This window comes from Labrus bergylta, chromosome 13 (genome assembly GCF_963930695.1).
Source record: "Labrus bergylta chromosome 13, fLabBer1.1, whole genome shotgun sequence".
Lineage (NCBI taxonomy): Eukaryota > Metazoa > Chordata > Actinopteri > Labriformes > Labridae > Labrus > Labrus bergylta.
This window is the reverse complement of record NC_089207.1, coordinates 19792143-19814294: the sequence shown is the minus strand read 5'-3', so window position 1 is coordinate 19814294 and position 22152 is coordinate 19792143. Positions and strand designations below refer to the sequence as shown.

General features: G+C 43.1%; 1 protein-coding gene across 1 annotated transcript; it reads left to right on the top strand.

Annotated features, from left to right (window-relative positions):
- The first annotated feature begins 12648 nt into the window (after positions 1-12648).
- On the top strand, positions 12649-21737 carry gtpbp8 (GTP binding protein 8 (putative)). The gene is made up of 8 exons (XM_020633160.3): positions 12649-12791; positions 14596-14790; positions 14909-15062; positions 16201-16299; positions 17056-17186; positions 17750-17849; positions 19648-19766; positions 21412-21737. The coding sequence occupies exons 2-8, from the start codon at positions 14621-14623 to the stop codon at positions 21500-21502; spliced, it is 864 nt and encodes a 287-aa protein (XP_020488816.1). The 5' UTR covers positions 12649-12791; positions 14596-14620; the 3' UTR covers positions 21503-21737.
- The last annotated feature ends 415 nt before the right edge of the window (positions 21738-22152 follow it).

Here is a 22152-nt window from a genome sequence, read left to right as displayed (position 1 = left end):
CTTGTTTGAAATACCTGATTAAAATAAGTTTAATGAAGCACCTCTGTTTCCTCAAGCATTTTCAGGAGTTGCTTAATAAATCAATTAATTTCAATAATTGAAGTTTAGACATCCATTGTGAGCCATGATGAAGAGATCTGCACACACTCTCATTCTCTAATGATAAACACATGTGAGTCTTCCCACTATCTGGGCCAATTATAGACAGCAGACACTAAACAATCTATCACAGACAAATAGAAAAATTACCCCCCTGATACAAAAGGAGGAAGAAAAATGACGAGGAATGTGAAGAGGTGAGAGCAGATGGATTATGAACTATAAATGTATAACAAATGAACCGAGCAGGGGGCTCAGGACTGCCAGACCCGCTCAATCAATCAGCGCTCTAACAAGACAGCGGGCAGCGTGCTGTCGTCTGGAAAAGAAAGACTTTCAGGCGGCAAATTCTGCACTCAGAGGAGAATGACACACACAAAGTCACGTCCAGACAAAAAGTGATATAACGGTGAGAAAACGTGCTAAAAAGACTAAGAGAAAGACTATCTCTGCGTGTGTGTTGTTGGTGTGTGTTGGTGTGGCTTTCTTTTCTTTTATTGTCTCCCCTTTCCTCTGAGTAGACGTGTACTGTGTACACGTTTAAGATGAGTGATATCCTGAAAGTTCATCTAGCGTCACCATCAAATTAAAATGTATCCAAGACTGTGATGAACTAAGAAAAATCCTGCAAAACTGATTCTAATTGTCCACATTGTTGTCCCGTTTGACACTGATATGTTTGTGTATGGGTGAAAAAATTCAGGTTATCAGTAGGAGAAACATTAACTGCTTTGCACAGACAGCTTCCAACAGGATCTATGTCATAACTGAGCTTTCTCGTTGCCGTGGACTTTTACGAGGTAAGCTGTAAACAACTCTGAGCTCTTAGCTAGCTGTAAGCACGCTGACATAGTTGTTAGCATCAGCATAAACTCTTGCCTGCGACTCATCCAACAACAGGCCTTATAACAACAAATTGATTGATTGCCACGCATGTCTATTCAGACATTTGGTGCACTGATTGTGTCGGGGGGGTTTTTTGGGACGGTTTGAATGTTGAAACATTTCAGTGTAGAACAAACATATTCCTTGGGGAGGGACGATGTTTTGTCATTGTAGTGTTGGGACACCTCAGTTTGCTGACATGATAAACTAAGATGTGAACATAGTGAATGTGTCCTGCTTCATATAAAAGTGTGAACGATGTTAGCACGTTAGCCGTTACTTCCAATAGCTACAGAGGCCCGACAGGGAAATGGACTGAAAAAAACAAAAAGCATTTTGCACACACCAGCAACTAACCTGTGCTCACAAGACAAGCTGCATTTGCTTACGAGGAGGGTTCTAGTGCTCATGAAAAAGATTTGTGTGCCGGGGAAGTTTTACAGGCTCACAAGAAGGTTTTTGTGTGCTAATGAGGAGGTGTTTCGTAACCACAAGAAAGAATTGTGTGCTCTCATAAAACTGTTTGTGATATCTTAAGCTCACAGAGACGCAAAAGACCAACATGGTGATCATATGAGACAAAAACTTTCTGTTGCACATGTAATACTTGTTGCAAGAGACATTTTTACATACACACAATATTTTCAACCTGAGCACCAGAAACTATCTCGTGAGCACACGATACCTACTTGTTAGCACGGAGAAAAATAAATTAAGCCTCCAAACATTTTGAACGATGACCGTTCAGCTTTACAGAGCAGGCAGAATGGCTAGCTTCATCAAGACATTTTGTCGGCACATGCACTAATCAGTGATTTTGAACCCATCATGAGGGTGTTTCTGTTTGATTTTTAGCCTCTTCTTCCTAAAAATGTTTTTCAATTCTGTCTTTGATCTTCCAACTGAGCCAATTAAAGAGACGCCTTGTTACAGATTTTTCTGTTAAGGCATGTTCAGATTTTAAAGCAGAGCCAGTTTTATTCACACAGTTGGATCAGTGGCAGTCTGAGCACATTTATCATGTAAGAGGAGAAATGTATTTTCTGCACCTCCCTCTGAAACCTGATTGCCGCTCCTCTCTCGTTCTGTGTTTACCTTTCCCTCACCTCTCCGTTGCTTTGACGCACCTCTCAAACTAATCCTCTTTGCTCCCGCTGATAGACTCTCCTTGTTCTGTTTTACTCGGTGTCCAAACACACAAGTTGTCTTTTAGTCGCTCACTTTGACCTGTATGCTCCCACTCTTCCTCTTCATTGAGCTGTGAAGATGACCTCATCTTCCTGCCCGGGCCCCAACCTGCCATAGGCACCACACAGACGGAGCTTAGGGGCCCGGGGGACTCGGGGGGGGGGGGGGGGGTGGGGTGTAGAGCGCCACATGTGGTCATGTCCAATAAACACATTGTGAGTGCAGTCTGTGCTGTCAGAGTCCAGCGAGTCACAAAGGGCTGACAGCGTGTTGTAGGGGCTGCTGTAAACCCTGTGAGAGGGGAGTCCCGTTGTCCAGGCCTGAGACTCTCTTTATGGAAGAAGAGAACAGAGGGAGTGTGACAGAGAGCAAGGAGGAGGAAGGGAGGACAGTGTGCCCCCTCCTCTCTCCATCCTGCACCCTACTGTCCCAGAGTCACAGGGGTGTGTAAGAGGGAACAATGAGTCTGCAAACGTGAGCGCGCACACACATACAGAAACTTTGATTCTTTTCCTCTCTTTTCCTTTTTTTTTTTTTGCTCTTAGGTTGAAAAAGCAGAATCTCTCCATTGAAACCAAGCTAATGAGCTTTTTCATGAGCCTGGTGACCCAATACTGCGACTGAATGGAAGAATGGTTTGACTTTAAAAGATGCTCAGTAAAGAAATTTGAGGCCAGTAAGTTAGATCCTTTACTTCAACGCTAGATTTGCTATATGCTTGTGCCTTAATGGAAGGTTAAAGTATGCCCTCTACCCTATGATGAGTTATATTACCTACCTTATTGCTTGTAGTCGCCACCACAACCAAAACAGCGATGCAACCTTCAACAGACCCCGGCTCCATTTATGCGAGCTAGCCAGGTAGTGTGAACGCCGACACTACCTACCCTACCACATGGTCCCTTTTGGCCCCCACAAATCAAACATGTATACCAATGGGCAGAAAGAGCCAGGACACCACCAGGGTTGTCAAGTTGGAACCTCCCTTTGTCGATTTGTCCAACGACATTTTTGGAAGGCCGGACAGCGATCTCACTGCCCACCAAGTCAACATGCAGAACTTCTTACCTACATGGCCATCACAGCCCAAACAGATATTCTCCCTTCAACAGACCCAGGGTCTGAACATGCATCCTCCTGGTAGTATCAACGCAGATATTACCTACCCTACCACATGACCACTAATGGTCCCCATAAACAAACACGACTATTACTGGTGCCAACGTCACTACATGAAAAAGATGGCAAAGAGAAGACAAGAGAAAAATAGAAAGACACAGATATGTTTGAAGAAAGATCTTAGAACGTGTAGGGGTGTGTAGGTAGTCCTTAGAAAACAAAAACACCAAACATACTTTCCGTGCAAGTATAGAGATGGTATACATGTGTTTTTAAAGCAGATGTTGCAGCCATTGCAGCCTTTCTTGGGGCACAATATACAGACAATTCTACAACTTTTAGTCAATATAAGCCATAAGACTGTTAAGAGTGTAAAATGTGCTAAACTGGATCCAAGGTTTAATAATACCAAGCTTCCCCTTTAAGTCTGAGACCTATGTTAAAAAAGAAGCACATTTACAATAGACACATGCACAAGCATTATGCAGATTTGCACGGACAGACACTTGTGCACATGCACTCTGGTCCCCCTTTCCGTCTCAGCTTCCTCCTGGCTCTGCTTTTACAAGTGGAGCACAGCCATTATCTGTCTTGTTGCCGACCCACCTCCTTCCCCTCCTCCCTCCCCCCTGTGCACATCCCTCACGCAACACGGACAGGAGCCTCTGATCAGAATGAAAGGATTGCGACTCCTTTGTTAAACATTCTGGTTGAAGGTCAACGGTTGGCTTGCGGAGCAATGCAAATATCAGCGTGGGTTCATGGTGGAGCTGGTCTCGGATCATTGGTCAGGCCTCTGTACTCGGATTCTTGAATGAGGGAAGACAAATGTCCTGCATTTCATCAGATATTTCCACCGTCACTGTTCTTACTTTCATTCTCTCTTTACTAAAGAACAATTGTATTTTTTGTCTTCATTACCCAAAATACCTCATCCGTCCTTTATTCTCTCTGGAGCCAACAGTGACCTCCTATAGGCGAAAGAGCCATTATTTTTGGTTATGTGAAAATGGAGCCCCAGGTTTCATTATTTTTATATTCTGCTACTTATATTTTTGTCTGGGGTCAACCATGTATCTTCCTTAGACGATTGCAGCCAAGTGGAAACCTTCCCGCCTGCAGCCGTGACACCTCCCAAGGCTCCAGAGCTATAACTCAGCGAGCCGCTGCCTTGCCTTGCTGCATCACCTTCATTAACCACCGCGCTGGAAGCTTCTCGGTCATGGCTGCTACGATGACTCTCCCCTCAACTCCAGCTTAGCTTCCTCAGTTTATTTTTCCACTTATCTGTTGTGAGGACTGAGGGGAGGCAGAGACAGAGGGAGAAAACAGTGAGATACTGGGGGCTTGGGATGTGTTTTTTAATCTGTTATTCTCCCGTATTGGCACGGGCGTCTCCAGTGTGGGGATTAAGGAGCAGACAGAGTGATGGAGCTCCGCGCTGACCCCGAGGTCGGCTGAGGACTGGAGGAGGAGAGAGGAGAAACAAAATAAATCATCTCTGTGGAATGAAAGAGAGAACAGAGTTGAGGCTTGGAAATTGTCTGTGTGGGACAGACAATGGGAGGAGATAGAGCTGAGAAATTGAGGTGCCGGCAGTGGTAAGGGTCTCCTTGAGGTAGAGAGCGGTCGAAATCCTGAAACATAACCTTAGAAATCTTGAGGTTACTTTTACAAAGTTGGCCCGTAGGAGTACAATTGAGCCTCGCACCTCATTTCCACTTGAAAGAATACTTTAAACGAGACATAGAGTGCAAGGTTTGCTAGATTCAGGCCTATAAGCTCAAATGAAACATTATTTTCTTCTGCCAGCAGTTTTGTATTTTTCACATTCTAGCAGAGATGCTGCTGCGGTGTTCCTGGAGGAATGGTGTCCTGTGGTTTTTAATTGGTCTCGGATGCATTTTCCTTACGACCCAGTGAGAGAAAGATCAAGTTTGCGCTTGTTGTTTCAAGTGTCATTTATTGTTGAATCATGTAAACATCAGCTGGAGTCCACTTCCTTCTGACCTGTAATAGACTGTAGCATCAACAAACTCTGAAATATTATCTCAGCCTCAAAGGGTGCGCTTGAAGTTTTCTGTCTTTTTCTGATTTTACATAACTCGCTTTCTGTTCATTCAAAGAGTTATTGGTTGCTGTAACCACTCACAGAGCTGTGAAGCGATCCCTTTCAAACTGAGGAGAAGTTGGTGACTAAATTGAGCTTTACTGTACCAATCTGAGCTCGAGGTTATCTTCATCTCTGAGGTCTTATGGAGGTTTAAGGGGACAGTACACTCAGTCAGGGCTGCTTGTCCAATGGGCAAACAGCTTTAGAAAACCAGGATGTTCATCCATTTTAAATTAGAATGTTTTATCCCTCTGTTGTTTCGTCATTCTTTCACAACTATGTCTACCACTTATCACGTAAGAAATTAATGTAAAACTATTGAAGAAAGTACGGCATAGCTGCAGATTTCCCACCAAAGCCTAACCTGCAGCTCCAAAGAGCTAATCACTGTATTTGGTATTTGGAAGGCAACAGTGTGATTAGTCTTCCTGGTAGAATTTGCAATGACAGCACAGGAAACACTGTGCATGACACTACATTGCAGCTAGCTGCTATTGTACATCGTGTTGGTTTCCACCAATGGTTATAGCCAGTCTCAATGTCTGCTGTCTTTGCATATGTTTGGCAATACACATCATCATGTATCATGTAGCTCCTTAATGATCCACTAAGTTTCAGTTGCCATTGTTTGAAAAAGCTCAACACAATGGTACAGAAGCCAGCACAAGTTTTGTTGCTGTAATTGCCAAACGATGCCGACAGAACTAAGTTGTTACTAAGCTGCAACCTCCAGTGTTGAAAATTGAAGCCAATACATAAGTGTAGACGGAGCTCCCCTAACCTTCAGGGAGGTGTTCTGGCACTACTACCACCTGACGTCCATGACGCCCAGCCACTACCATCGGACTGTGTCGTCCCCTAAACCATCAACGGCCTCATTCATGCACGGCCTGCTCCGACCTACAGGAACGTGAGGAATACAAAGGAGAAATCCTTCCTGCATTTTATCCCATATGCTCTTTTGTAAAGTGTCTCGAGATAACACTGTTTGATTGATTGATTGATTGATTGATTGACTGAAGTGCCTAAAAACTGCATTTCCTCGAGTGTCCACTAGAGGCTGGCTCCAAAAGCCAAGGAATTGCCATTAGGCCCCATACAGAAAAGTCAATTTTTACAGCAGAAATAAACATGGTTACAGCCTGATTATTTTTATACTTTTCTTTTTTGGTAAACACTTTGTGGGAGGTGAATTTATTTTATAACTAATATCCATTTTTAATTATATGAAGCTTTAAAGGTAATAGAGTTATTCATAAATTTGAATTAATATGAGTGTTGTAGCTGCTCGTCGGGAGGCTTAAGGCCCACCTCTGTTCCAGCTCTTCTCCTGTTGCTACATTGATTGAAAGGTCTGGTGGTGCGAAGTATTAGAGTCCATGTTACAGTCCAAAGAATTTACCCATCTTTTGTACTTTCTCTGTGGACTGCTGTGGTTTACAGATGTTTGCATGACTGGTTCCTTACTTTCAAATGTGTCTTTTTGCCTTTCACAGCATAGATCAGTTTGCCCTCCCTCTACTGCAAACTCCTTGCAACTCACAGAGCCCATTTTAATCTTCCCTGTGTAAATGCATCAACATGTAACTATGCTGCATGCGTCTTGGGAGGACTGCTCTAAAATCAATAGCAACCGGAGGGAAAAGGGATTGCTTCAAACATCAAATACTGTGAATTCTTTCTCTGTGTTGTCCCCCTTCTTGTTTTTCTCCAGTGTCACCTCTGAGTCTCTGCACTCTGACATCTTCAGTGTTTTGTTTCCCTGCATTTCCTTCCTGGGTCTTCATTTGTCGAGATTGCTTCCTGGCTCAAGGTCATCGCTCCTCATTCACCCTCCTCTCCTCCACGTATCGATGCCAGTAGAGCCCTGCTACTTGGCCGCTAAGGCAAAATCGATATCCCTGAGCGCTCAACGTTTGTGCTCTAATATCCTCCAAACACCACCTGCCAAAATATTTATGCTGTTTTCATGGGAGATGCTGAGAGTTAGACAAGGAAAGACACATCTGGCAGCTTGCAAAGGATCCTAAATAGAAGCTCCTGATTTATTCTTTATTGCAATTCTTATTAAATGTTGCAAGGTCAGTACGGCTTTGTTTTTGAGGAGTGTGGCTATTATTGATGTGTGGGTTACAGGCGGGTGAATCACCTCATGTGGAACCGGGCCCTTTTTCTCCTTTTCCACAAGAGCGAGGGCAGCTGTTCCTCCGATTGTTCTGTTTACTTAACGGCGACAGAGAGAGTAATGAGACTGGAAACGCTGGAGGGAGCAGGCTCAGACATGATTAAACGATACAGCATTTGCTTCCAGAAGCAGCACTTCTTCGCACACTGGCCGCAGGAAGATGGAGGATGTTTGCCACAGGTGTTGGGCATAAAAAGGCTCTCAGACCGGGGCCAGATGGGCAGACAGAGAAAATACAGCTTGTGTTAATCTCTTGTTGTCGTTTTGCCCTTGAGGCCGAGTGTATGTGACAGCCTTGTGTGTTTGTATGAGGCATATTGATGGTTTGACCTCTTGACTTGATACACTCCTCTGTGCTTCATCCTTGCAGACAAACAAAAGCAGAGGAACAAGGGGCTTTGGTATTCTGCCGGCGCACGTCTCATTGAGCCCCTTGTCACATCGCTGCGGGGGGTATCGGAGGCCGAGCAGGGGCGGCTGGGCTGGCCTCGCTGGTTAACATGCAAATGAGAGGTTTAATGGGTCTGAAAATGTCACTGAGGTCAGGCTCTGTAATAATTCAGTGTCAGATTAAAGCACCATCAGGGTGAATGTGGGTGGCAAGTCAACGTTGCAGCTGGACCGTTTCATCTCGCTACTTTGTCAGAAATTGATCAAAATTCTATGGAAATCCTGCAAACGATGTCCATTAATAGGGCTGCATCCAACTCAGGATTCTGATTGGAACTTAACAACAAATGGAGCCATGCTAAACTCCTCTTTTGGCCTACGTACTATGTCCTTACAGTGAGACATATGTTTTCCAGCGTTTTCTATAAGCAGCAGCCGCAGCACAATGAACCATTTCAGACCACTTTCCCACTCACTGTGTTTGTAACGTTTACAGCCTGCCCAGCTGCTCCTTCAGTGTTGCCCGGTGGAATCAGGTCGAAGCAGAAGCACAGAGATTGAACTTCCAAAAACTGGTTGTCCTCTCACCTGATGATTCAAATCTGGGACTCTAGGGGTCAGCACCACACATCAATCAGGAAGGGGCGCAAGAATTGCAGCAGATACATGGGACTGAAGTGGGGACAGACAGGAGCCAGGGACAAAGAGCGACTGACGAGCCAAACAACAGATGATGATGTGGGTGTGATGGGGTGGGTGTGCAGGTTATTTGGGAACAATCAATTTTGCATGATACCTTTTTTATTTTTTTTATTTTATTGATACACACCCTGGGGAGGTAAATGCCATCATGGCGTGCTCGGTGGATGTCTGCTTGGTCGACGATTGATTGTTCTGGCATTTGATCCTCTGGCTCACAGTGAAGGATGGATGGGGTGATGGAGGCATGAGAGCACCCATGGCCTCCCCTCCCACCCCCTCCCTCTGTTCTCCACCCCTGTCTACCCCTCCCACCTCCTCCTCCTCCTCCTCCTCCTCCTCCTCCTCTCAGCTCCTTCCATCATCTGTCCCTCCCCTCCACATATATCCCTCACTGTCTTGTTTCCCACTCAAGTGCCTCTTAAAGCCTTATTGCAGTGTGCTCGTGTGAGCTTTAAAGGTTGTGTTCATGGTTCTATTGCGCTGAAAGCCTTATCAAAGGCAGACACATAAAAACAGCCGTTTATTAAGCCCCCCATCAACTGTCCTGGGTGAGGATTTATTCTGGTCTCATCTTCCTTTTAATGTTGAAGAAAGGCAGCTACCAGCCTCACATGTGGCTAAACTGGTGATCTATTGAGCGCCATCAGCTAACCATGATCCTTCTTCTATAATATAAAATATTGAAATATATATTTGCTAAGTAATCAGCACAGAACTACTCCTCCTTTAATTTCTCCTTTAGTTAATTAACTGCCGACACGTGTGCTACACTCATTTAATGATGCACAAGACACACAAGCAATAAAGGACTGAAGAAGACAGACGGAGACTATGAGAATAAATCAATTACACATTCAATTTTTTACTTTAATAAGGCACTCGATGCATGTGAAACCTACATTCTCTTAAACGTGTGATGAATAAAGAAGGAGCAGACATTACTATGTGACACGTAAGAATAAAAGACTCCAGTGGTAAAAGAGGACGGGGAGAATATGAGGGCTGTAATTGGATATGTGTGAATTAATTTGTTCAGTGAACATGCAATGAATCACATCAGGTCATAACGGCCAGATGGAGCAGAGCGGGGCTTTGGCATGAGGTGGTGAAGGGAGATATTTAGCATTTCAGCCTGTGTGCAGTGATGCTTTGAGTGGTCTGCACTGCCACCATGTGGAGAGAAGAGGGACTACAGGCAGAGAGAGAGAGAGAGAGAGAGAAAGAGAGAGAGAGAGAGAGAGAGAGAGAGAGCCATGAGAAGATAATTACGATCATATCTCTTCTGTTTTACCTCCTTTACATTTCCTCCCTGTTTGTTTAAAGAACGTTGACACTGTTCCAGTATACGTTGGCGCTTTTTATCCTTTTTAATCTATTTTTGGGGGGTTAAAGACTCTGTGGTCTCCGGTGTCTCCTGGAGTAGAAGTCGAATACTGCTTCTGAAACAACTGAAAGTAAAGATGTCTGAGTCTATCTCTTAAGTCTCCTTTAAAAATAAGTAACCCCTTAGATAATATGTGCTGATTTCAAATGATTTGCACGTTTTATTTTCAGTGGTTTTACAACATTTTACTTTAATTTCATCTCCATAATTTTGCCATCCATGTTTCTGTTTTTACTTGTGTTTCAAAGGTGTGGCTGTGAGACACTCTGTACTTTGATTTAATCCTCTATTAATAATCATAAGTGTACCAAATACTGCGGAATCTGTCGTCCCAGCCTTGCACAGTTGGCACACGGAAACACATATAAACAATGTGACACAGGAAGAAACACATAAACAGTATCGGAGTAATCCAAGCAGCCGGAGCTACAGTCAGCGTGGAGGCTTGTTAAAGCGCTCGAGGGGACAGAGCTCTTTGTAACACGTGCCCTCTTCCAGGTCAGAGTCCTGATTCTCGGACCGGATGGCAGAAAAGAGACGAGTGGATCGAGTGGGTGAGAGGGGGTCCTGGACTATGATGAGTTTCTCAGTGTGTCAGGGCTTTGTAGCTGAGATGTGAGAGGTTATGGGTGGGCAGACTAATATTTTTTGAAGCAATATTTGTGATATGGGTGAGTTTATCTTCATGTTGACGAAGCAGGGTGAGCAGTAGAGGAGGATCGGTTGGACGATGCTTTCATGCAGTAGTAATACTGTAGGAGGTGAGGAGATACAGACAGGGCTCTGAGTTTGCCTCAGAAACCGACTCCTCATCACAACTCGCATCCTTCTATCACCACCACCACCACCAGGGTCTAGACTCCATCGGTGGGGGGGGGGGGGGGGGGGTATCCTATCCTGCTGTCGGCCTCGCTACCCCTCTGAGTGCATGCAGACTTCATGACGGAGTCTAATCACCAAAAGACACTCTTATTGAAGTCTCCCCTGATTGAAATATCTGAACATTCGATAAACGTTGACTGTGCACAACTGTTCAAAAGAAAAGACCGTCTCCTCCTCTCCTCCTCTGTGAGAGACGCTTACCTCTTCGTGGTCCCTGAACCTGTGAAACCCGGACCTCCACTTTTTTAAATGATATTGATGAAAGTCTGGTTCCTTGTGGGAGCCTCGGCGTAAAAGAATGCAGAGTGGGAGAGAAGCCTGGAGTCGCTCCTATCACTGCCACCTCCTATAACACAATTTATGAAGACTTTTCTTTGGCATGGTCCTCATAAACGTCTGTGTCATAATCCTCAATAATCCCCACCAAGAGGGTGACGGAGGATGTATGTGACAGCTGGAACTGTACCTCTACATGTGGACAGAGAAGGACCCCGAACACAAGAATGTTTCTGTACGTTTCACCGGCCGTACATCAAGGTGACGAATGTGTCTGAATCTAAAAGAGGATTCATGGTCATTAATTATGCCCCGATGTTACATGAGGGAGAGATGTAACCTTAGCGCCCTTACGTTAACCTTCTGCAGAGTCTCATCTGGGTTTATCTTGTAAATTCTCCCACTTCTCTAATAAGCATTTCTTCAGATGAAACAGGATGTTGATGTTACACATGTTTAAACTATTGTTTCTATCAAATCTGTGTCAAATTAGCAGAATGTAAGAAGAGGGTAACTATGGATAGCATATATCGTTCATAGAAACAATAAAGAAAAAAAAGGCCGTTAACATGTTTCATCTGTTGTAAAAACTGTCTTTTTTTTTTTTTAAATGTGTGTGTGTGTGTGACTTCCTGTGCTTCTGCAGCCAGCCTAAAGCGGACCCTCGACGAACAGCAGGATTTTGCATTTCTGCATTGGTTTCATTTTTTCAACACTGGCGGTTGTCGCTTGGGTTATTGGGTGCAGGGTCAGTATTCCCTGAAACTATGATACTGTATTTGAGCTGGAGCTAAGGGTAAAATATGGTCTGCAACAGATTTGCCACTAAAGCAAGAACTTAAAACATTGTCTCTCAGTAAATCATTTAATATTTTTAAAATACACAACACTGATTCCAAAACGGACTAATCCTGAATAAAGACTCTGCAATACCAGATATAATTAGAAAATGGAGATAAGGTTGGATTGAATAGGTTTTTTTATTTCTTCCTTTTCAGACATGTTAATTAAATAGATTAGTGTCCGTCATTTTATCTGCGTTATAAACTCCCCGCGGATTGTAATTATTATTTACTTTATGTTTGTTTTTTTATGTTCATCTTTCGTCCTTTGTTATATGTTAAAAATGAAAAACAAAAGTAAATTCAATTCAAGACATTGATTCAAAACCTCAGAAGAATAAGAGAAGGATTGAATATAAAATATATATTGAAATATCTCTGGGAATTAGTGTGATAGGATTTTATTTCTGAGAAGATTTACTTTATGTATTATTTTATGATTTTAATACGAACAGAAGTAAACATTATATATTCCGATCTGCCTTCCATACCAGTAGGTGGCGCAGATGCACCGACTCATTCTTTTCAAACCTCCAATAAACCTCAAAGAAGAACTTGTTGGAACCTTTAGTAAATAAAACGTGTTTCCAGTCGGACTTGTGTCAGCGCTGCAACAAAACATGAAGGACTACAGAACATGTGAAGAACAGTCAGAACTACTCCTTGTTTTTGCGATTGTGGGAATGTATTCTTTTATGAAAGTGTATTGACAGTAATGTTTAAGAGGTAAGTGGTAAAATGAACCTACATTTGTCTTCAGATTCAATCGTAGAGTTCATCTTGTGCTAAAGTTATGCTAACTAGCTAGCTGAAGCTTTTCATTGATGTTCCTCCCTCAGGGCTCATATTGAGGTTCACAGCGAAATATCAAACAGATTTGTAGGCTTTTATTCTTCGTGTTTCCCATTGCCTTATTCAGCTAATAAATATGTAACAATGTGGACACTTCAGGGACTACAGATGTAAGTGAGCTTATAGCTAACTGTGTCCCTGTCACAATAAACACAAAAAACAATATTTTAAACAAATAACTGGGAATGGTGAAGTTTTTCATATCCTGCTGCTGCTGTCATGAGCAGACAGATCTGATTACCAAACTACAATCCCCAGAGGATTTACTTCACATGCTTTTTTAATAAGAGCTGCACCTATTGGTGAAGTAGGGCCTATCCTGATACACATGTTTGTGTATTCAGGACTTCCTTCAGTGTAACACTCCAACAATGAACACAAGTCACAGTTTGTCCATCAGGTGACTTAACCTGCCTGGAAATAATCCTCTTCTCTGAATCAGTAGTGAGGTGAACTAGATGTCTGCATTAAATAGATTGTATTTTGAGTGACAGCTCCTCTCTCTCTCAGTTGTTCCACAGAGCAGGACAGAAACCTTTGGCGATGCTGCTTTCAGCTGTTACGCTCCGGGACTGTGGAGCGACCTTCCTGAGGGTCTGAGAGGAGCCCAGAATATCGAGATTTTTTTAAACGCAGTCTTAAAACTCATTTATTCAGTCTGGCTTTTATATCGTGTTTTATATCAATTCAAATCTTAACATTACTGTATTGTCTTTTTTACCCTACGACAATTTTAAATATTTTCCTCTTATGTATTTATTTTAATATCTTGTTGCTTTTATGTGTCGTATTTTATTTTATTTTAATACATATTTTTTTTAATTCTTATTGGTGTGCATTGGTCTCTCAATGATTTTATAAACTCCTTTTTAGTCAATAACTTTTCTGCACTCTTGTTAAGCACTTTGAACTGCAATTTAATTTGTCTGAAAGGTGCTGTATAAATAAAGTTTGATAGATTGATTGATTTTGCCCAACAAATAAACATCGGCTACTGACATCGATTCATGACACACGATGTGCAGATGTGCCGATGTCTATCAACAGGGCTGATGTCGGCCGATACCGATGTTGCATCCCGACTTTTTATGCTTTCACACGTATGCAGGCGTGTTGCGTGATTCAATAGAATTAGTGAGGCATCGGGACCTCAAGAATCCAGCAGAAGCTCTCTCATAGACCTCACAGAGTAGCAAACATTCACAGACTGTTTAGGTTAGCACAGATGACACACTTTGGTTTGGGTTTGAAACAAGCAGAGAACGTAGCTCTCTGCAGCTCAGACACAAACCCCACTCTGATCTGTCGATAAGACATGCTTCACTGATAAAGCGCGGTGCATTCAGACTAGTTACGTGCGGACTCCAGACAATCAGGCAACAGCTGAAAATACTGGATCCCTACGTAGCGCAACTGAGGCACCGATCTTGTGGCGGGAAATGCGAAGCACCTCGTAATGCTGAGAGAACTATCTCGTTAATTCAGAAAAACAGAGGTGAATGAAACATGCTTCCATACATGCATGACTCAAGAGTTTGAAATCATTAAGAATGCACATGTTTCACTTAAATAATATTTTCATAAAGGTACAGCTAGGAAACTGTGAATGAATCGGATGAGGCTGTACACGTATAAAAGATGTGATTGTTAATCAACCTGTCCTCTGTCCGCTCTGCAGGTCAGGCTGAAATCTTCAGGGGACGATGATTTGTCTCCGGCTGCGTCCGTGCCTCCAGCCTGGGACTCAGGTTTGCAGGTCTCACCTCCGGCTGGTCCATAAATTTGCTTCTCTTCAAAAAGCCACAACACTTCCTGCAAAGAAAGTCCAAAGCTTACTTTACCCCTTTAGTGGTCTGGAGGCTTACCTGGACAGGTGACGTATCTTCTCCCTGCATCTGAAGTGTTGAGCTGGATTCTGTAAATTAAAAACATTTCTCTCATTGACTTGTTTTTCTTTTATATTTTTGGGTGACGTGGGATTACATCCTCAGGTCTGTGGACAGGACGCCGTTCCAGCTCTTTCATCCCAGTCTGGAGGACATGCTCAAAGCGGAAAGCCTTTTTCATTCTTCAGCGTCTCATAAGATCGATTACTACGTCTCTGCAGAGAGGATGGACCATGTTCCTGCGCTGAAGCAGCCCGAGGTGAGCCAGCGATGTGTTGGCACGTGGGTCATGTTTCAAAGATTAAAAACTGTTCAACATGTAACGTTGTGCATTTCCGTACAGAAAGAATGAAAGGTATTCTGTTCAGTGTTTCCTCCACAGAGTGACAGTAATGAGGGAGTGGAAGTAGATTTTATTTTGAATGTTTCTGGTTTTTCATGGAATCACTCTCCGAGAAAGACTTTTTTGTCAACTTTACTCGAAATGGGAGCATCATTTACTCTATCAGTAACTACCATAACTTAAAGAAAAACTTATGAGAATCAGGAAAATGTGAACTTAGCTAAGGCTTGGCCGCGCTGGCCGTTTATAAAACTGCAGATTTAAGGTCCTGTTGCAGAGACTTTCGACTCCAAACTGGAGCAAACAAAACAAATCAAAAATATATTTAGTTGTTATCTATTGTCACCAAGAGTACCAAGTTTCCACCATGAGACAGTTTTACTTTATAAAGTCATATAAGATGTTTTTGTTTCTGGTCTGTGTGACATTAATAAGATAAACAGAGTGCATGTTGAAGTGAGTGCAGATGTTTAACATGAAGGTGCTGCCCCCATCCCCCCCCCCCCCCCTTCGATTAAACACATCATCTCTGAAAGATGAAGCCCGGTGTCTCTTTACCGTGCTGCAGCCTCATACATAATGAAGCGAGGGATGACACTCTGTTAATAAATGAGCAGATTTATAAGCGTATAGACAGTGGTGTTCAGCAGAGGGCTCAGAATGGAACATCGTGCTGAGAGGACACGGCGCTCAATGCCGGGTTAGTTACCCCTCTGCCGCTCCGCTCCGTCACACCATGATGTATTCTCAGCTTTCTGCCAGCGTCGGCCTCCATCCATCTGTCTCGTGTCGGGGAGATGGATGAGCCGGAGCCTGTGTCCTGTGGGACTGAGGGGGGGGGTCGTCAGGACTGCAGGAACGAAATGGGAACAGCTTTTGAAAAGTTAACGAGGGCTGCGCTGGTTGAAGTGTTCGCTTAATGAGGAACACCTGAGCGGTCAAACACCAGGTCAAACTTTTACAGATGGTCAAAAAGCTATCAAGAAATTTGTTAGTGTGATTCTAAACAATCCTGCAGGACACAATAACACAGAAACTTTTGCTCCCCCTATAGGTGTGTTTCATTGGCAGGAGCAACGTGGGGAAGTCGTCTCTCATCAAAGGTCTTTTCGCCCTGACACCTGAGGTCGAGGTCCGAGTCTCCAAAACTCCTGTGAGTGGCCTCAACCAGTGTGTGTGTTTGCAGGATTACAACGTTAAACATCGGTTCAAACTGTCCTCATGTCTGTGGTGTTCCCCTTCTTAAAAATCTGTTAAGATTTGAAGATCGTCCAGTGTGTATGCTGTCTTTCTCAGATCGTAGGTCAAGCCAGTGTTGTTTTACTAAAGAGTTAAATGAGGGAAGTTTTGATTGTTATTTTCAAAGGAAAACTACATTTTAACCTTTATTTAAAAGCTTAAAAGCAGGGTTGGTAAATTTCTGCACATCCACTTTTTAAGATGTTGGTTGAAATTGTCTTTAGGTCCTGACAGAAATGAATAACTTGCTCTGAAAAAGGAACAAAGAATGGAGTTTACACTGTGAGTTCACTTACCGCTGAATGAGACGACGTAGTTTCTACACAATGTAAGAGATGAGCTGAGGTCTGCTTCTGGAGCAACGGCGCTCGTGCATGTAAGTGAGGGGGTGTGGCTTTAGAGGGAGCACAGAGGGGGGGGGGGGGGGGGGGGGGGGGGGGGAATGTAGGGAATGCTACTTTCAAAATCATGCTAGTTTTAGAACATTACCAACCCTGCCTTTAAAGTGCAAGAAAGAACATATTTCTGATGGTCCGCTCGTGTGCAGCTTTATGTGTTTACGTTGTTGCTACAAAGTCAGAGTTGGCAATTTATCATAAGGAGCTGTATCTGTTGAAATCAAGTGCATGTTCTGGTTTAAGTGTCTTCTCACTGTGTGTTCCCCCCTCAGGGTCACACTAAGAAGATGAACTTTTTCAGAGTGGGCAAAGCGTTCACCCTCGTGGACATGCCGGGCTACGGACACAGAGCACCCAAAGACTTTGTGGACATGGTGGAGCCGTACCTTTACAGCCGGACAAAGTGAGAAACCTCCCTTATCTGTCTTAAAGTGTGTGTGTGTGTGTGTGTGTGTGTGTGTGTGTGTGTGTGTGTGTGTGTGTGTGTGTGTGTGTGTGTGTGTGTGTGTGTGTGTGTGTGTGTGTGTGTGTGTGTGTGTGTGTGTGTGTGTGTGTGTGTGTGTGTGTGTGTGTGTGTGTGTGTGTGTGTGTGTGTGTGTGTGTGTGTGTGTGTGTGTGTGTGTGTGTGTGTGTGTGTGTGTGTGTGTGTGTGTGGCAGCAGCAGCAGCAGCACCCTCATACACGTGATGGATGTGTGAAGGGTCGTTAACCATCTGTCCTGGGGAAAATACTAAACAGTGCGCCTCACTATTGGAAGTGACCTCGCTGCTAATTCACTCTTAATGACACTTCCTACAATGAATCAACGTCAGATATTAAATTATTCAGCAGGAGAGAGCTACAGGACCACAAGTCATCAGTTAACCGCTCAGTAGAAAGACTTCACACAACACTCAGAAATGTTCCTCAGAGGCCAACGCGTGATGAAAACATGGAAAAACACATTTTTCATGTTTGATGTTCCAGCCTGATGAGGACCTTCCTGTTGGTCGATGGCAGCGTTGGTCTTCAGGGGGCTGACCTGATCGCTCTGGAGATGTGCGAAGAAATCAGACGACCGTATGTGGTAGGACACACACACACGGACACACACGGACACACAGACACACACACAAAGAGTGGCATCAAGAGTATTTAGTGGAGACTGTCTGTTAATATTAGTCCTCAGTTTGAAACTTTTATCTGTTCATGAATTGACAGAAGATGTTCAGGTACATCCTGGGTCTTGTGGGGAGTCCGTCATGATGATGCATCGTGTTCACCTCCGGTTTTAGAGGACTGTGGTCGTTTTCACGTCTGCACTCCTGAAAAAAATCTAGATAATTTCCGCAGTTTTTCAGAAGTTTTCTGCAAGTGTGAAAGCACTATCGCCAACAAAATAATCTTCACATCAACATTTAGGGGTTCAGAGTCAGTCCTCCTGAAATTCTCTAGAAATGTTGAGGAGTGCATATCGTGGAAAACAGCAGACAGGCCGTTTACTGTTAACGATGCACACGAGTCTTTCTTGAATTTAGTGCTTTGTTAAGTTGAACACGATTGGTCCTTTTCCACATTCTCCTCATCCTTCTTCCAAATCCTCCTCATTATGTCCACAGCAAATTAATACTGAACGTTCTCACTCAGCTATTTAAAAGCTGCTGTCCCCTCTGAAATGCCGCCCCTGAGAAGTTATAATGAAGCACCCTCCGCTGCTCTGTACGCACTCTGCAGTCAATTATTCATGCTCTCAAGTTATTAAACACTACGGCCATGATTAAAGCTCTGACAGCTCAGCTTTTCAGACTCCCACTGCTGAAAGGCAGAAGGAGCATCGAGCCGGGGGCTTCCTGCAATGCAAGTGTTGACATTAGCAGCTTGAAAATGTTTGACATGTAGAAACACTTCATTTGTAACGCACCACATTCAATCATTATATATTCTAATAGTGTATGACGAGACAGAGAGCTTCTTAAAATCAATCTAACACATCCCTAAAGTCAGAGAAACTAGACAAGACACTTTTAATACTGCTATTTTTTTATTCCTGACTCAATGTTGAGAAATCTAGACTCTGGACTTATCTAGATCATCATCTTGGTATCATAGCAACACTTCCAAGACACATTTCCAAACATGTGTTTGACCTGTAGGATTCTTTACTTTAGTTTAAGGTTGAAAAAAAAGAAGTGTATACTTAAAAGGTCCGATGTGTTAGATATGTAGTGAGTGAAATGTTAAAGGTACCTTACTATATGATCAGACATTAAGGAAACATGCTATGCTGAAGTGCTGGCTTCTCTGACAACAATGCAGCAGCCAGTATGTCCTCCTTCTAACTTTAGATTCTGGTCCTGAATGCTCTGGATTTGTTTGGACCAGAGAAGGTAGGCGGTTTTAAGGCACCCCCACACGGCCGTTTTGGACACCCCATCGGTTTGCCAGATATGAGAGCAGTTATCAGGTCAACAGGTGTTGCAGCGACGGAAGCGGGCAAGAGAACTGGTTCAGATAGAAGTGATCGTACCCGACCTAAAAAGCCTCTGCATGTTTCTATGGACTTTCAGAAATGAAGTGGTGATACTGAAAACTCCAAAACCCACTGAAGAAAAACATTGATCACAGAGATTCATGGCTTTGAAAGAAGGAAAAGTACATGGATACAGTCAGGCTGAAAACAGAGTGAACAGTGTCATATCCTCGTCTGTCCAGTAGATGTCAGAATAAATCTGCTGAGCTCGATTTCTCTCACTTAACTATGAATGTGTTCAAAATGATCCCGAGCTCATTCTGAGTTTGTCTGAAACGCTGATGGTTCATATTTTCTGAATGTGTAGATAAAGATGTACAATATACTATAACATGCCAAATGTTTCTCTCTGCAGATCGTAGTGACAAAGATTGACAAATGTACCCGTGGAACGCTGCTGACGAACTTGATGAACCTGCAGGATGTGGTTAAGAGTCAGACCAGCAGCTGCTTCCCGCAGCCTTTCCTCGTCAGGTGAGAGTCTCTCTTCGACTGTTTATTCTACTCTTCATTCAGCCGACGCTTTTGTCCAAAGCAACGTACATCAGAGAGTAAATACGACACAAGAAAGGATCTGTTTAAGATGGAAAACAGCATTGTTCTCTGTATTACAACAATAGAAGATATGATGAGATAAACCTTTATTTAACCCACAGTGGAGACATTTACAGTGCTACAGCAGCAAAGAGCGAGGACAGCCAACAAAAGAGCACACAGAGCATTTAATCAAAGAGCCAAAACAGAGCTGCAGTTGTTACCAATGCAGTCTGAACATTGTCAGAGCGAGCCCCCATTTTGTCACAACCCAGACTCAGTGAGCTGGACAAACATCGAGACCACACAACTGTAAAGTTATTTAAGCAATCATTTAGTGAAAACTGAGGCAAAACATCCTAATAAAGAACCTACAGTCTGTAACTCAGTGATGGTGAATGTGTTTAGAGTTGTGGAGCCAAAACAAAGACCACAAAGTAAGTGTCGAAAAGGGAGAGAGAGAGAGAGAGAGAGAGGCAGGTTGGGTGCTTCCGAAATGCAAAGTGCCTCAAAAATCTGACAATAGACGGTCCCTTCTCTCTGTGCTGTATACTGTTAGTACCTACTGTTCAGTAGACTGATATTTATTCTGATTCATTCAGTGTGGAAGAGGCGTCATTAGCCCGCCTCATGTTATTGACTCTTCAGTTCAGATGTGTTATGCACGATGGCTAAGTGAATTATACAAAACTTCACATTGCATGTAAACAATTCAACAACTTCACATTTGAAAGGCGCGGTACCTGAACCGTCCGCATCTACCCTCGTTTGTTCTGATCTGGAGGTGACATTTTACATTTAATTTTGCACAGCACTGTGGGTGCTAAAATACAACTCCTTTCCTGAAAGTGTGTCTTTGTGCCCGGAGATAAACACATTGGGCACACAGTGATAGAAAGAAACAGCTCTGTGGTGCTGCTAGAGGTGGAAAAAAAAAAAAACTCACCAGGGAACCTATAAATACAGCTCAACACCTCTGCAGACTCCGGGGAACATCACACCTAACACCAGCAGTTATACAAAGTTAGTACAGTTTGTATTCCTCAAGCAGCTTTATGATGTGTATTTAATGTATCATATTGAAGATGAAGAAAAATGACATTTCAAAATAAAAGCGGGTTAAATACGGGAACACTGAGGCTGATGTATTAAATGGATTATAGACAGTATCACTCTTTTTTTTTTCAAGCATCTATAAAACATTAAAAGTACCATAAATTTAAGCAGTGATAAGGAAAGTGTATTACATAACCGAGGTCTGGGATTGGTCCGTCGTTTCCTTCTCCTGGGAGTATAAAGAATGATGAATACCAAACTTATTAAAATCATGTAAACTCAGTGAACTAAAATGCTTCACGAAGATCTCTTATGAGTTTGCATGCCCGATTCAAACATTTCAAAAAGTAAACTAAGGGTTAAAAATGAATTCTGATGTCTTATGAATGTGCTTATGTTGAGAATCAAACCTTAAAATCAATGTATAAAGTCTATCAGTCCATTGAATCACACTCAGGAGGTTGGCAGTTTAAAATTCTGTTACCGTGACAACCCTAATGCACCCTTTCTTTCTCTCTTTGTGTAACAGCGCCCTCAACTTTTGGGGGATCTACCTCCTGAGATGCTTCATCGCCCATGTGACAGGGAGCCTCAAGTTAACGGACACGTGTCAAAGCTGACGTCACGCCCGACGAGCTGACTTATGTATTTATGATCCTCATGACCATTACCATGGTAACATGTTACAGAGCACAAACAGGACACACAATAATAACAGAATAAAAGCAGTAACACTCGGCATGGTCAAAATACAACAGAAGTATAAAATCCTCAAACATGCACATTTTTGTGTTGAAGAATGATCTTCTAACGCTGCTTCAGATGATTTAATTTTTGAGTAAAATGTAAAACACACGTTGGTTTGACTGGAGGTCTTTGTACTTTGATTCTTCTCTACTTCATTATTCCCTTCAAATGCAAACACAGACAACATTCACAGGACACATAAACACGACATTCATTCATTTAAGGACTAAATGACGGCTGCACGGTGGCTCAGTGGTTGGGGCGAGGAGGTTACTGGTTTGATTGCCCGTCTCTCAGGGTACTCCGGCTTCCTCCCACAGTCCAAAGACATGCTCGTTAGGTTAACTGGAGACTCTAAATTGTCCATAGGTGTGAATGCCAGTCCAGTGTGTAACCCCGCCTTTGACCAATGGCAGCTGGGATCAGCTCCACCCCCAAACATACTACAACTAAACATGGGAGACACTGAAGTCACCAGTCCACCTCGATTCAGAAAGAAAGTTAAAAACATAAATATTTTGAA

Excerpts from the sequence above, each read along its gene's own strand:
- gtpbp8 (XM_020633160.3), top strand. The coding sequence starts at position 14,621 with ATGATTTGTCTCCGGCTGCGTCCGTGCCTCCAGCCTGGGACTCAGGTT. Across the intron at positions 14,791-14,908 it reads CTGGAGGCTTACCTGGACAG|GTCTGTGGACAGGACGCCGT; the intron begins GTGACGTATCTT and ends TTACATCCTCAG. Across the intron at positions 15,063-16,200 it reads CTGCGCTGAAGCAGCCCGAG|GTGTGTTTCATTGGCAGGAG; the intron begins GTGAGCCAGCGA and ends CTCCCCCTATAG.